Genomic DNA, 16,535 nt, shown 5'->3' on the forward strand with positions numbered 1-16,535 from the left:
CTACAGCACTTATTTTCTTCTGCCAGGAAAGAAAACGTCAGACATGAATATTCATACGGTACATGATCTGCTGTGGTTTGACACCTTTTTTTTTTTTCTTCCTTTTTTTCCAAAATCTAGCACTTTTGGTTTTGATTTCAGTCGAGTCGTGTTGTATCTAATGGAGACATATGTGCAACAACAACAACCTTCCAGTCCTAATGTCAAAGTGCATTGTGACATTCAGTATTCAACACAAAAGTCTACATTTCTTCTGCTGTGCTGTGTGTAATACTGTCAGCGGCATTTGGCAACTGCAAAACAGACCACAAACTCATTTACACAGATTCACACTTCAAGTTATTTGCTGATAAAACATTCACAATTTTAGAGGAGTGGTTTATAAATCTACTACTTCAAGGTAGTAACGCTGTCCAAAGTTGACTCTGTGTAGCACATACACATCTCCCTAATGGTTAGGAGGAGAACTTCAAATGCTTGAGAAGAAAAGTAAAAAAAGACAAGACACCTTTGTACAAATCTTGACAAAAACACGGCTTAAATTTGTCTTACACACTTGAGATGAGCTGATACTTTCTAGTTTTCCAACATTCTTATACGTTACATCACTTGTGATGTCAAAATAAAGACGGTTATAAGGCAAACTTATTCGGCGACGTCACTGACCAGCACTGTATGCATAGGGTGATTACTAATTACCAGAGGCTCATAATGTTCATGAGACCCTTATTCCAGAAAGTGTCATGCGCTGAACACTGCAAATGCAGAGCCACCAGTTTCATCTGAGAATCCACAGGGACACCCACTTTCTCCATCAGTTATTTATGTGGCCTGACGTGGCGGACCACTTTGTCCTCAAACACCTTCCTCATTGTCTTTTCGATCTGCTTGAGGAAGACTTGGGGAATCCGACCACAGAGCGTGTTGACCGTCTCCAGGAACTTGGTCTGGATGGGGTAGAAGAGCGACTGGAACATGTTGTCCTCAAAGGGAAACTGCAGAGACGGAGACATCGGCCCATGTCAGTTCCAAACCCAAAGTTTTGTGCGTTTGCGCAGGTTTTTTTTGTTTGATCTAGAACATATCATAGGCTAAATGATATTTACACATTCGGTTGGCAGGGGTGGGGCGGGCCTCGGTATTAATCATAAATTACGACCCTGCTCGTCTTTAAGAGGCTTATCTCAGCAGAGCAGGGGGGGGAACCGACTCTGCTGCCGGAGAAAACAAATTCTAATTTTAAACTGACCCAGATTGTTTCATGAGTGCAAGGGGAGAGAATTTGAAATCACAAAATAAATAGTCATAGCTGTTCTTTTTTTCTGAGCTAAACAATGCTGCTACAGAAACAGGTCTACACACACTTATATGTAGAATTGCTCCTTTAGCAGCTTGTTGGGACACATTTTCATTTGCATGACTTCCATTCTGTATTTTAGCAGCTTTATCAGAGCTAAGCAAGTATTCCTCCGATCATGACGCCAAGCTATGCTACAGCTTTCAGGCCTTATTGCAGCACAATGGAAATTTGTACTGAGCAAGTGCATCTACCTGAATGTGTGTTTTGCTCCAATGAATTTGAGGTATTTTCCAACAACTACCCACATGAGCCTGTGGTGGAAGTGCTATGACCTGTCATTGCTTCAGATCAGATTCAGCAACATTATGTGCCCCAAAAATGAGGTCAGCTGATTGCCTGCACATATTGACGGATCATGTGGTTAGCACCGTTGCCTCACAGCAAGAAGGTCCTGAGTTCAATTCCACCATCAGGCCGGGGTGGAGTTTGCATGGGTTCTTTCCTGGTACTCTGGCTTCCTCTCACAGTCCAAAGACATGTAGTTAGTGGGGATAGGTTAATTGGAAAGTGTAAATTGCCCAAAGGTGTAAATGTGAGTGCGAATGGTTGTCTGTGTCTATGTGTTAGCCCTGCGATTCACTATGTCCAGTTACTACTGGACATAGTGTTCCAACAGAGGGCACTGTGCATCACTGCCATACTGAGTCAGTAAAGCTTGATTTATATGTGTGAAATCAACATCCTAACTAATGTAGGAACTGGAAACTCCTTTTAATCCCCACACCACAACCTTCCATGCTATTCAAACCATTGTGGTATGCTGCAACCTGATGTGTAGCTACATTTCTCAGGAGGTGCACGTCAGGTTCCTTCAAAACACCAACATGTCCCAGTCCTACAAGACTGCTAAAAATTTTTTTTATTAGTTATCAGTTATTTATTAGTTATTAATCATCTCTGGCTCTCTTCCACAGTGTGTCTTTATTCCATTCCTCCCCTCACCCCAACCGGGCGCGGCAGATGGCCGCTCCTTCCTTAGCCAAATTCTGCTGGAGGTGTCTTCCTGTTAAAAGGGAGTTTTTTCTTCCCACTGTTGCTAAAGCTCTTGCTCACAGGGGGTCATTGTTGTTGTTGTTGATTGTTGTTTTTTATTTTTCTGGTTTTCTTTGTATTATTGTAGGGTGTTTACTGTATAATATAAAGCACCTTGAGGCAACTGCTGTTGCGATTTGGCACTATGTAAATAAAACTGAACTGATAACGTTACGTAAGAGGTTGTGGCGTAGGGATAAATGTAATTTAAGATTTCCCTCAGAAGCATAAGTCACACATAACTTTCAGATCCTCCTGGGATACTCACATCATGGATTGCATCATAGACTACTTTAAACGCTGGCTGCTTGTCATCATGATATACGCCACGGTTGCCATGGAGGATGGACACGCCTTCCTCTTCAGCCCCTTTGCAGTTACTACCGTACATACAGTGGTCAGGTCTGTAGTTCCACTGGCATGGAAAGATGAATAGACGCTCTGGAGGGGGGAAACGATGAAATGGTTTATTTCTTAATCAGGTAATTGCATCAATGTGTTTCTTGAAGGGAAAACTAAATATGCATCCAGACATACCAGAAGATTATAGAATAAACAGAGTTGGGAAAATAGATCGTTTTAATGTCAGCACAAAGAACAAAAAACCTGCTTCTGCTGTAATAGAGGAGCTGATCATTGAATTGCATGATAAAAATCAATAGAAAAAGAAACACAAATATTGATTGACTTATTTGTTCTGAACCCTCAATAGTGGTGCATTAGCTTAAAGAACATGAGGTCCTTGATTGGTATGTACGCTACTACCAGGAGAAAAAGTTTCCTCACCAAGAAAAACACAGATCAGAAAAACGCTGATGGACCAACATGAATATATGAATATACTCAGACAGCAGAGAACACAAAGCGCTTAATATACAAAAACAAGACACTCCATTTGGCTCTGAGCAAATGCGAATGATGCCAGCTCTGCTGACGGCTCTGAGCATTTGATGCCTACATCTGGCGGCTGCAGCTGGATCTCAGTCTGCTTTCGCCTGCAGCCACAGCCTTGGTGTTTACACAGCCAGATTCATGAAGCAGACTTTAGCAAAAGTGAAAATAAGATGCAATTTTTGGAAACATGTTGATGGTGAGAAGCTGTTGTTTGGGCTGTCTGCAGACTGGTATTTCAAAGTGCACTCATATGCATGGATAAGCAGTTTGGATTAGGCCTTAAACATAACGTAACATAGTGCAATTAATGCATTTCTTATGTATACAGACAAACACACACACACACTTGAAAAAGGAGCTTGTACCTGGGTTGTAGTGGAAGATGATATTGAGGAGGTCCTGATCTCCCCAGGTGATATGGTTCTTGTATTTCTGGTAGAGTGGATGAAGAAGATCCTCCCAAGACAGGCCAGTAGGGATCATACTGTTCTGAAATACAAGGATTAATAAAAAGAACAGCTTAAGAGGAGCATTAAAAAAAATAAATAAAAAAATCATCAAAGGCGGAGCACATTTACATTCCCGCTTCCATGTGCAATCTGCTGCCAGTATTAGAGCTGTTAAATTGAGTTCTGAGGGCAGAAGTCTGTGATGCTGTCATGGTAATCTGGAAAGCTTTAATCACAGCCCACTCATAGCACTCTGCCTGTCACTTGAGCTCAAGGAAACAGCCCTTCAGAATGCAAATAGGAAGTTGCAGCCCACTTTAGCTTTCTACCGATCAGAGTGTGGGGAAATAGTACTGTTTTGACCTTACTTTGAACAGCGTGCTGCGGATCCGTGTGAGATTCATCAGCATGACACCAGAGTTGACGCCCGTGACTCCGTAGAAAGGGTGGCGGGCAAACCGGCTGTACCAGCCAATCTTGGGTACCTCGTGCTCTGGGGCCATCGCTGCCAGCTGCGTCCTGTTGAAGGACTTCAGTAGATTCCAGATATCATCCATAGGGCGCAGAAACAGCACATCAGTGTCCACATAGAGTAAAGAGTCCACGTCCTTCAAGATGACCTGGAAGTACAATTTTAGACGTAAATACAATATTTATGCCAGCGGTCCCCAACCTTTTTTGCACCAACGGACCAGTTTATGTTCGACAATATTTTCATGGACCGGCCTTTAAGGTGTCGCGGATAAATACAACAAAATAAAACCGAAAAAAAGATTTATTCATAACACACGGGAAAAGACCCAGGGAAACCGAGTTAACGATAAAAACGACGGAAAATTACAATAAAAACTGATAAAAACCCTGAAAACCATAAATGTCACACCTGAGCCTCAACTCTCGCGGCCCAGTACCAAACGACTCATGGACCAGTACCAGTCCATGGCCCAGGGGTTGAGGACCGCTGGTTTATGCCACACATTATCAATATGTACTAAAAAAGAATACAGGGAAAATTAACCCCCAAATTCAATTAAATTTTATTTATATAGTACCAAATGCTAACAGCAGTTGCCTCAAAGCACTTTATATTTTAAGTTACAGACCCTACAATAATACAGTTTGTTCGTTTGTCCAGTTGGGCTGGAGGAAAATTACTGTTAGAGCGGTTGCAAAAAGACTTCGGGTCCTTACAGGTACTCCGGTGCAGTGGTTTGTATCATGTATATCTAATAGTCTCCAATTTGTTTATGTAAATGGAGAGTCCTCTTCAAACACTGAAGTTAACTATGGAGTACCACAGGGTTCTGTGCTAGGACCACTTCTGTTTACATTATACAGGCTTCTCTTAGGCAGTATCATCAGACGGCACAGCACATATAAATGAATGTCAGTATTAATGAACCCCAACTATCCCAACCAACACGTGAAGATAGCTATTTCCTTCAAAACATACTGTAGTATCTGCTCTGTAGCAGCAAAACAGACTACTGCTTTATTTTTTCCTGGCTCAGCTGACAGGAAGATGCAGAGGAAGAACGCTAAAGAACAAAGTGGAGGATGCAGTGCACAAGTTTTAGTTCTTCAAGAGGAAATCTGGGTTTCATTACACTGCTACAGGAATGTTGCGAAGTCAAGCAACGTTACTTGGAAAAACAATTAAACCAGCACCAATCCAATCTGTACAAACTAGAGTTTACATGGAAGGATAAATGAAACAAAACACAGAACCTGTAAATATTTTTTTTCCTTTAAATACCTCATCCATTTGGATACTGGTAAAGATATGTAGCTGCTTTGACTGACACATGTGCTTAAAGAAGATGCTGTAGTTGTGGTTAGACTTGAACCAGAGCTCTCCACAATGTGTTTTATGTTGCTGCCTTTTGAACCTTTTTGCACGGCGACCCTGAGCGGTCAAACGGACTGCAACTTAAGAAAATGTCCATAAAGAGAAAGATGCTAAAAAACTTCATCTTTTTCTCCCCAACAACATCAGTGAGTCCCCTGCTTATTCTAAGCATGTCACAGTGCCATCCTTCGTATGCCAAAATTGCTTCAATTGTGAGGTTTTTATATTGAACTTCCACTGTGCTTTTGAGTCCTTTTTTGCAGCCTTTTCTATTTGTTTTAATGCATTTGACCTCTCAGGGCCACTGTACATTTGAGCAGAATTAATTGACAAATAGTACAGTTTGCTGTGTGTTCCAGCAAACTCTACTAGAGGATTATACAGTGTTGGTGGGTGAAGTCCAGATATGGCAAGTTACGCCTTAACCCCCCCCAAACCTCCCAAAATACAGGAGACATGATGCGGTTATGTCCATACAGTCTGACTCTAGTAATGAGGGAGTTCTACAGCATTAACTGTAACATATATGGAAATATGTGATAACACTGAATCAAGAGGCATGTTCTATTTAATTCAGATTATTGACGAGGCAATAGAAAGGTGCTCAGTAGGTGTTCCTAATAAAGTGAATAGTAAATGTCTATTGATTGCCTTGCAGCAAGACAAAAAAAAAACACCTATTGATCTGCCACATGTTCATTACATGGTAAGAACGCTGACTGTTACTGCAATGAACCGTGTCAGAAAAAGGAAATCAATAGGCGGCATGAGCCTCACTTAATGGAATTACTGGATTTGTTCTCTGGGGAATTCTTATTTGTTACATAATTGCTGCTGAGAAGGTATGAAATCATCAATAAACAAGCCAGTATCTAGCTGTAATCATCCAGTGAAGAGGGTAATAAGATTGTTTAAGTAGAAAAGAGATGGATTAACATTTTTTCTTAACACCGGCTAATGACATTAAGCATGGTGGGGATATTAGGTGAGATAAGTGTGGCAGGCTTACGGGGAGGAAGAGTCTCTGAGCAGCGCAGGGCTTGAAGAGCTTCTTCCACTCGTCAGCGTTTCCCACCGAGAAGGAGATGGAGTAGATTCTGTACTGGAACTTGGCTGCGACAGAGCGAGGCCACTGGTTCAGCTGAAAGTAAAGCAACATGCGGTGTGTTACGCCAAAAAAAGCGTCTAACTGACTTTGAGTAAGGCAGGCTGCGTGAGAAAGAGTCAGGATAAACAACAATTAGACTGAAAGCTAATCTCCCTTTTGCTTTTTTCACAGACTTATCAGCTTGTGCAGGTGGCCATTTCAAACAATGAAGTCACGTCTCCGGCTGCTGATTGGCTCTTTTTGGTACGCGTGCAGCAACCAGCTGCTATTTTATTAAAACGCAATAATCTAAACAAGGGAAGGCACCATCTTAAAGCATGGCGAGGTTTGCTGAAGCTCGCGTTATCTGACCAGTTAGGCGTTAAATCTCTCCATAATCACCAGTTCAACAGTTTGGCCCTGGGAAGAGCGAGAGAGACAGAGAGAGCGCCACAAGCAGGAGGAGCATAAGAGATCAAGGGAGGTGAGACTAACCTTTCCTGTGGCTCCTTTCTGGCATATGTGTCACATTATTACAGGCCTCAGCTACCACGACTCCCCCCTCATGGGAATTTTCAACACATGGCAGTGATTCACCGCACACAGGAACGCTGGCTCACGGGGCTTTTAGGATTAAGATTTAAAGCTGTTTAAAGGTACTTCTGCTGATATTTGTGGCCCATCAATTGAAGCAATGTTAAAAGGCTGTTAGTTACAGTATCAGTGGAACTAATCAAAGTCACGCCAACGCACCTCCGTAAAGGTGACTTTGAGGCGGGGGGAGGCGGAATAACGCAGCGTGTCTCGGTGATATATTACGCCCCGGCCTTGAGATAAAAGGGTACAAGAGTGAGTCTAAGAGAGGCTCCGAGTTACAACTGCTGTGATCTCGGTGTCATCTATTACAAAGAAAGGAGGAGTGTTTAACATGTGCTGTGGTAGCTCAAAAATCAGAGTAAGATCCTGAACAGCAAAGCAGACAGCAAGGTGCATTGAAAATACAGGTTTTTGGCTCAAAACACATTACAGGGTTCTTACCCTTTCTTTAAACTGCAGGGCCAAGGGGTCCTCAGCAAAAATGTGAAACTTGATCTTCTTTAAGCTGAACAGGAGGGCTGACTTTACCATGGTGAGGGTCTCGTTCAGACGGTTCCCACAAGCCACCACGGCCAAATGCATGACGTCCTCCGCCTTGGTGCGCCTGGTTACAGGTCGGGCTACATTACTCCGTGGTTTACTAGAAAAGAGTAAATGTAGAAGATGAAGCACTGGCAGTCTTGTATAAAAGAAAAACAATAACACCTCAGTATAATGAAATTACTATATCGAGATCAAAAGCTGGCAGTAATTGCAACAAAAGATGTGCCGGATGTCGAGTTTTTCCTCCACCTAGCTGTCCGTTTTAGATTTCAATGGGCCAAGGCCACACGTTTGGGCGGGGTGGGGGTGTATGTGCTGACAATCACAAACCTTGTTCCCCTCACTCATCGCCAGCAAATTGGCCTGCAAGCTGCAGAGCCTGTGAAGAGCAATTTGTGCTCAACAGATGGACCACAGCACAGTGGAACCAAAACATACACAGAAAAATGAAATTACTGAAACAGACGCCATAATTTCAGACTTCCACAAGAGCTCCAACCCATATGGTCTTTGGAAAGCTGACACCTATATTTATATTTCTTGTAAGCCAACATAAACTGATGGCTTTTGGTTATAACTACACATATATCCCCATGAACACCATTTATGAAAATACCCCAAAATAATATTATACTTAAGCATGACACTTTTTACTTTTTACTTGGTGGGGAAGCCCATAAGTGAATAAACAGATAATAATTATTAAGATAATTCTACGTTTTTTTAACCTTATAAACCCTACGTAATTGTACTGCTAGAACATAGTTCATCACAAGACAATTTGATGCTAGGTTTTTGTTCAGCAAGATAATATTCACATTTATGCCTTAAAGCAAACGTTGTTGTGATTTGGTGCTGTATAAATTAAAGTAAAAATGTTAAATTTTCAATGAAATATGCAAATGCCAGAAATAAAATGCTAACCTCGAGCTTTAGCGTCACCTCCACTTAGCTCCAGTGTTTAGCATGAAGGCTGCTTCAGCAGTTTGATTTAGCCACACTGGGCATTTAAAAATGTCCTTTATGTTATAGAAAAAAGCATTTTTTAAAATGTCTAAATATTCAGGGCACAATAGGGTCTGTTAACAACAGAGTGGTTTTCTAATATTTCACAAAGAAGATTTGCAAAACCCGACTTTAAAACAAATTAAAAAAAAACAACAACAACAAAACACTGCATATGTAAAATATCAACCCAATTTGAGATTTTTAGATTCATTCTGTCATTTATTTAGTCAGCGAAAGGTTTTTACTAAAGATATTACCGTTTATTTTCTACCAGACTCAATGGCTACCAAGCTAGCTGCACACAAACCACACCAAAAAAAAAAAACTTGAGAGACCCACAGTCAAGTGAAAAACAGCGTTTTCAAAAGATGTACTGTGTAGTCCTGTTATAAAGAAAACTAAGTATACCCTCACTGCTTACATAGGAGTTGTTTACATTTGATTAGCAGGTGCTGCTAATCAAATACATAGCGCGGTGAGCGCCTCTATAAAAGCACAAGTTTTGACAGTTTGCTGGGAGCAAACATTCAGATGTGTGTTAAAACAATGGCACAACCTTTCCAGGAGTCCACACTTCAGCAAATTCATCCCAGGCTCAGAGAAAATACAAAAAACCCCAACAAAAAAAACCCAAATTCAGACACTAAAGGCCTTGGTTAACATGTTAGCACATTTATCAAAAGACTGAACAAATCAAGGCAAATGTGAGGCCAACTATCTGACAGCTAAAGCTTGACTGAAATTGGGTCATGCAGTAGGCCGGTGACCCCAAGCACAGCAGCAAATCTACAACTGGCTGAAAAAGAAAAGAATCAAAGTGTTGCAATGTCCCAGTTAAAGTCCAGAGCTCAACCTGACAGACCTAGACTTTAAGAGAGCTGTGCATGAATTAATACCCACAAACTGAACTGAATCAATAATCAAAGCTTTAAAAAAGAAGCTAAGCAATAACATCACACCATATAACGTTTAAGCAAGGTTAGGTTCAGGTGAATGATGCAAGCGTATTGAGTAAAAGGTTGTGATTCCACTTTCCCTTCATTACAGCGTGTTTTGTTTCTATTCCTGCTGTTATCTTTTTAAAGTCGGTGCAAATCGTCTGGGTGATACTGGGAATAATTATATCTGTTAAAAAACAAATGCATTCAGCCTTAAGCTCTTTTTGCCACTTGTATGGATGTCAGTATTAATAGTACCGGCTTCTTACTTCAACAACAAAAACATCATTTGGGATTTATATGGATGACAACAGGAGGAAGTGAAGAATTTAAAAAAAATAACAAGCAGCCATCCTCCTATCGAAATGAAAGGTCAACTATTTTTCTCAGTCATGTTACATGTGCGCCTCAGTATATCATTTAACAAACACCTTCACACACGACTACCTCTGCGACTGGACTTTGCTCTTCCATGTTCAAAGGGAAGGGGGTTCTTTATCGGGTTTAAGCGCTCTCTCTGCAGAGCAGCGCGGCCTAGCCTGCTCTATGATAGGGAAACATTTATGTAATGGGGCAGCCTAAAGTTAAGGTCAACATCATCTATTTTTCTTTTGTGTAAGCACTACATGGGGCCGCTTGTGATAACAATACCATCAACATGAATGTTGACCTAGCCAAAGAGGAAAAAGTCTGGCACGAATAAAAGAACAAAGAACCTTTTGTTTCAACATATAGCTTTTTTTGCTTGTTTTTTTCTTTGAGGAGGAGAGCTGGGGAAGGCAAAATGGAGAAGACAGTTGTAGAAGACATGCATTTCCTCTGCGTCTGAAACAAGCGGGAGCCTAGCATAAAATGGATAGGAAGGGAGAAGAGTGAAACTCGACAGGTGGGTTGCGGGGCAGTCCTCAAGCGTGACACTTCGTTTTCTGCATGGGTGCGGGACAATGATGAACTGCAGATTAGGATGAACGAGAAGGTGCTGAGAAATCTGTCCGCCACGCTTCAGGGGCTGATGTTCTGTCAAGGTTGTTGAACACACAACCCATTTCCCCACAGAAAAATGCAATCCCTATCCCCTGCAAGGATGCAATCGCGTTGCACTTAGTCATGCAAAATAAATAAAGGCTTTTTTGCATAAACCTGAATGACAAGACAAAAAAAACCCCACATAAAAAATACGTTAATAATGTGTTTGCCACATTAAGCATGGGCTGCTCACATAATGGTTTGTGTCATGGCACCGCTCCTCACATCTGGAAGCAGTCAAAAAGCACAGACGAGGTACAAAAGGACTTGAATTCCTTATCGGCTGCATAGCAGGCACAAGAGGAACCCTTCGCCTACAAAAGCACCACCACCGACCCTTTCAAAGCACGCAAGGAGAGGAAAAAGGCAGCGCCTCTAGAGATAAAAGAAAAATGTACAAGCGATGTCCCAGAGAACACCTTGAAGACATTTAATTAATCCGAATGTAACTCTGTTTGGTGGACTTCTGACCGATGTGTTCGCATTGGTTTGAAGAAGCCCGTCTCAAGTGGTTAAACAGAATTCAGCTGATTAAAGTTGAGACTATACGACAGAGAGTGCCAGAGCTACTTCTCGGGGCTGATCCGCTGGATTCTTTGCTTGAATGTTATTCAGCTGGGGCACAAGAGAAAACAGAAGAAAACCTCAGATCGCATGTGACCACTCATGAACAATCACTGACGCAGCTGCCACAAGAATCTGGTTTTATGTGTTCATTTCAGCTGCCCTCTCAGAACATTTGCATTCATCAGCATGCTGAGCCGAACGTGCTAAAATAAACATGCAACGTGTCAGCGCAGTTCTTAAACGACCAAAACGCGCTGACTCAGGCCGGAGATATTCACTTTCACAAACTCTAAAACCCAGTAAGAGATTCATCAGAGATGCAAAGAAACCCGAACAGAGAGCGGCACGCACGCACTGCTGCCATCATCATATCCTCTTTTCTGTGTCCACCACAAACCTTGACCAAGTTCTCTAAAGTTAAATTGCAAATGCAAATCAAAGTATTATACAGCAGTAGGATGCACTGGTACTAAATATGGACATTTCTAATAGATTAAAAAAAAAAGTGGGGACATTGGGACTGTGATGTGATTCCCACACATAGACGGTTAAAAAGAAGGAAACGGCTTCTGGGTCTGAAAACTGAAGCCACCTCACAAATGTCTAATAACCAAAATGGCAAGATGGTTGCAAAAGGTGGTTGAAAAAGGACTTGGGGTCCTCGGATTGATGTCTGTAAACAGTAAGTTGCTTATTTCATGCCATACTGAATCTTCTTCTTCATATTTTATGAACCACGTGTTTGATATAGCTAAGATTTTATGCCAAATGCACTCCATGACACAACCCTCTCCATTTATCTCTGCTTTGGACTGGTACTAAAAGTACACTGCCATTCTGCCTAATCATGTTTTATATACGCGCCTATATGCAGGTCAAATGCGTAGAACACCAAAGGCGGAAGAGAGCAGAACTTGTAGGCGTTTGTGTGCATGGAGGCAAGTTTTAATGCAAGCCTGCACCTTCAGACTCAAGATACGAAGGATCATACCAATGGTTTATCATCTGAAAATCAAAATGCAAAGGACAGAAACAACATGGCTGGCATCTGGATAAAACGTCACGCTCTTCCTCCTCACCTCAAGCCTCATCTCCTGAACTGAAGTCGGGGCTCTAACACACGAAAACGACAGTTATTGTCAGCAGATTGGACATGTGACCGTTCCATCTCCGAGCAGCTGACGTTAAGTCGGCTAAATAACAAAAACAGCTTGATTACAACTGTTTGATTACATTCTCATACTGTGTGAGTTCTTGAAGTTTCCAAGTCCAGCAATGTTAGACCCACTAACGCCAGCTAACAGCAGCTAACACTGACAAAAACACCAGCGCTTACTGACAGAAAACGTTGAGGATATCCTCAACATCAGTATATCTGTCAGTGCACAGAAGCGAGCTTCGCTGACTCCTCGACTCCTTTTACCTCCTCCAGACTAAAAGGGCTCACTAAAGAGTAATGGTGATCCTACTGTAGCTACGACTACGCTCTGTAATCTATGGACGTCTAATGGTGAGATTTTCCACACTGCACTAAACGTTGGAAATACACATCTTGTCCCTGGCCTATAGCTTCAGGAGATGAGGTGGTAGTGATAGATATGTCATGGGTATGCTGCTGCTTCCTTCAGCAGAGTGATACGGCTGATGGATGTTAGTGGAGAGTTTAGCAAATGAGTGTTTGGTGAGATCTTTACAGCAGGTATCTCCATCTCATATCAGAACATCCCAGATCTTTAAGCATATATGAAATGTTTATTTAACTTTTACCAGTAAGAGAAACCAGTGGTATATAAGAACCAAAAAAGCACCACGCAAACACCTCTTTTACAGTGATAACAACCATCAAACACCAGCATGGTAAGTTCCTATGCCATGACTGCCTGTGTATCATACACCCCTGCAGCTCAAAGACACTTTGGAAATGAAGTGAAAGTGGGAACTACCACAAAAATCCATTTTTCTAACTTTGGCATGTGTAAATGCGATTAACAGCGTAGTCAGTCATGAAAATAAATGCAAATGCGGGGTTGACGTTAAAAGATAAAGGACTTTCTGTGAAAGCTGGAATGTGCACACGAAAACTTCCAAAAATGAGTTGAATACACCAATCACCACCTCCCTGAGCCCAAAGTGACATCTTCAAATAGCTTTATTGAGTTGTGTAAAGGTATAAAAGATTTTTTTCCCTATAATGTCAAGCTGCCAGAAACGAATACAAAGCAAACATCTGGCATCAGAGTCCTACTCATCCCAGTAGATCAAAGTTTTTGCAGCTTGGCTGATCAATGAATCAGCTTAGTGCTCAGTAAATGCTTCTATTATTAATCATTTATTATCTTTATTTTTGTTGTTGTTGTCAAGTTCAAAGCTATGACTTTCAAACCCAGCTCTTTACAGATGAGGGATTTTACCCAGCCCCACGCTATCTTTCTGCCTCAGAATGACTCATTTACTGGCAATTTAAAAGTGAGTTAGCCAAACTAAAAGAGAAGCAAAACTCCCTCCGATGAGGCTCACACAAGCACCCTCTCCAGCCACGTCGGCTGCACAGGCAAGCAGGGAGATTTCAAAAACCACTCCGAGCTGAGTGAGTGCTCAGTCATGCAAGATGACATTTTTATAGCTATGCATAATGCCACCGCGAGGCAGTGACTTCTTTACTGGGAAGAATGCTGCTTAGCTATATCTGAAGTGACAGGGCAGGGGATTTGTTTCGACACAGAGTATCAACACCAGTCTCACCCTGCAGATTCACGCTTTAACGCAGTGCAACAAAGCATCTGGAACACACGCTGACGGTAATGAAGACGTCAGAGTGACGGAACGGGAAAGTTACAGGTAAGGATCGTAAGTCACAGAGCCTGGACCTAAACCCTAATTCTGTTTTTAATTAAGCTGAGGGTGGGGAGCACATTAACCAATCACGCTCTGTTTAAAAAATCGTAAAAAAAAAAAAGGAAAAACACTTCACATTTTGGGTGTGTGGACCTCGCAAGCGTTGGGCGTTTGAAGTGATAAAGACAACAACGCATTATAGCCTCCAGTACGTGTGGGTTGGGGCGACATAGAGGACGTTCTTCGCTATTTTTGGCCACAGGAAACGGTGTGATGTGTCAAGAGGAAATTATATGATTAGGAAAAAAAAAGGCATGTTTGTCTAATAAGAAAGCTGCACAGGAAATCTGTTCAGCGGTTCAGACTCGCAAACAAAGGGAGAGATACAAGTTATGAAGCATGGATTGAACAGACAGTTGTAATAAAAGAGAGTGTTAACTTAACTCTCCGTTTGTGTCGTTATGATTCACTATCAGAGCTTTACAGTCTGCAAAGTGTGTCTGCAGACCTGAAAACGACTCCCAATTGTTCCCAGTCCTCTGGTCTGATACTCTCAGCTTGAGCAATGAGACAAAACAAAGTTGTTTTTTTAGAGGTTCTGGCAAAGATGCTCAGTGCTCTTCCCCTAATCGCAGCAGTCAGTCTTGAGCATTTTCCAACCTGTTCGTGTTTGTTTAATGGCCACCGGTGACCCCTTCCACCCCATCTTCCTTATCAGCGTGCAGCACACATGGAGGAGCGTGGTTTCTGCAAAGACGCAAAGGTCCTTTCACGGCGTAACGCCTTGATGGCGTTTATCTGCCGAACAGTGTCCCCAACCTTGAGTACGGCTATGGAGTGGAATACATATTACAGCAGCCTGCCAGCGTGGGTAATCTCCACGGCCACATAGTGGCCATTATGGCACAGCTGGCATGCAAGACAGGAGGAAATGCAAGGCTGAAATTAGAAAGCTGGAAGACAAAATGCCCTCAATCTTAAACACAAATAGCAGCTGCCGATATCTGAGATACTGCCACGGTGCTGATTTATTCAGGTCATCTGTCTTTGTGGCAGCTTCTTTGTAACGAACAAAAATAAAAATCACACCCGATAAGCTTTTCTGTAAATAGTTCTAGCAGACTACTTCCCATAATGTCTGACTCATGTTCAAGTGAAACCAAATGGGAGCCCGAGCTGCTCCGTACACAGTAGCAGCCTTTATGAAGTGCACTTTGTGTCTTTCAAGGTGACCTTTTACCCCCTTTAACACCAACAGAGGACTGAGACCATGCCCTGCTTTCACACATAATAAGGCACAAATGATCGAGATGTTGAGCTCACGTGACAATTCATCACCCTGTTGTGCTTTGTGTTTGATCTCCTCTTTGCAAATACTGACAACACTTCCACCTAACCACATCAGTCAAGCTCTCTGGCCATATTTCAGCCACATACTTGAGAAACTCATGTTTGCAACAGCGAAAAGCAGCCCAGCAGATGCATGATGGGGTGTCCCTTAAAAGATCTGGCTTTTGTGAAGCCTGCGTCCTTGAGCACAACGTAGGCAGTTTGATAGATGAAGATAAGGCTCACTCAAAGCACGATTATAACCCGACACCCTCACTTTGAAACTTCCCAGAGGCTAGGAAAGATGGGGATGAGAAAGCGGAGACGTTCATTTAGGGAGAGCCTTGAGGAAATCGGCTCTTAAACGGAAACACCCCCCACCCCCCTCACTCCTCACCTCTTTGCATTCACGCTGGCCCCTCTACTAATTGGTCTCCCCTGTTTTCGTCCCTTAAGAGGCACTTCCGGACGCACGCCGACTCCTGCGGGCGATTTCCTCCGAAACTTTGCAACAACGTTGTGCTCGAGCTGGGAGGGCGACTGGGAAGAGCTGCTGTCCTCCTCCGGCTCCTCTCCAACTTCTTTCAACAGCGGATCATCCGCGGCGTTGCCCCCCAAAAAGTACAAAAGTAAGAAAACTCCAAAACACACGGCGATCACAACTACTTTGCAGTGGATCCGCATGGTGAGAGCAACTTGTTGCGGTTGGAAGAGGCGGTCGGGACTGCGCTCATGTCTGCGGCGGAGGGAGGGCAGCGCGAGCTGACATTTTCTTACCGCTCCCCGCTCGCATTTTTCCGCAGATGATGATGGAGAGCGGAGTGCTGCTTCTCATCGTCCATAGAGGATTATACGGCGGAGGCGTGGCTTCCCCAGCCTTGCCGTAATGATTGAAGTAATAGCGCCACACGATAGTTCGACCAGACCGAAAGTATCTGAAATGTTTGTCTGTTTTATTACGCCACAGCTTACCTTCCTAAGGCAATGCTAATGCTTATGCTTAAATCTTAATGAATGCAAT

The 16,535-nt window shown here is 42.6% G+C and overlaps 1 protein-coding gene across 1 annotated transcript; it reads right to left on the reverse strand.

The window, feature by feature from the left end:
* Positions 1-602: 602 nt before the first annotated feature.
* On the reverse strand, positions 603-16,301 carry gxylt2 (glucoside xylosyltransferase 2). The gene is made up of 7 exons (XM_085353773.1): positions 15,912-16,301; positions 7,710-7,908; positions 6,594-6,725; positions 4,104-4,355; positions 3,652-3,775; positions 2,661-2,833; positions 603-995 (listed from the first exon to the last, which is right to left on the reverse strand). Exons 1-7 carry the CDS (start codon positions 16,196-16,198, stop codon positions 819-821), a joined length of 1,344 nt encoding a protein of 447 aa, XP_085209899.1. The 5' UTR covers positions 16,199-16,301; the 3' UTR covers positions 603-818.
* Positions 16,302-16,535: the final 234 nt, after the last annotated feature.

The sequence above is a fragment of the Diplotaxodon limnothrissa genome, linkage group LG5, assembly GCF_057381915.1.
Source record: "Diplotaxodon limnothrissa isolate DT_005_m linkage group LG5, D_limnothrissa_male_GT1.1, whole genome shotgun sequence".
In the NCBI taxonomy this organism is placed as follows: domain Eukaryota; kingdom Metazoa; phylum Chordata; class Actinopteri; order Cichliformes; family Cichlidae; genus Diplotaxodon; species Diplotaxodon limnothrissa.

What these genes read in the sequence shown, in the direction of transcription:
- gxylt2 (XM_085353773.1), bottom strand. Translation starts at nt 16,198, where the DNA reads ATGCGGATCCACTGCAAAGTAGTTGTGATCGCCGTGTGTTTTGGAGTT. An exon ending in CCCTGCAGTTTAAAGAAAGG is followed by an intron (nt 6,726 to 7,709) that starts GTAAGAACCCTG and finishes CTTTACTTTCAG; the next exon opens with CTGAACCAGTGGCCTCGCTC. An exon ending in TCCGCAGCACGCTGTTCAAA is followed by an intron (nt 3,776 to 4,103) that starts GTAAGGTCAAAA and finishes CTTGTATTTCAG; the next exon opens with AACAGTATGATCCCTACTGG.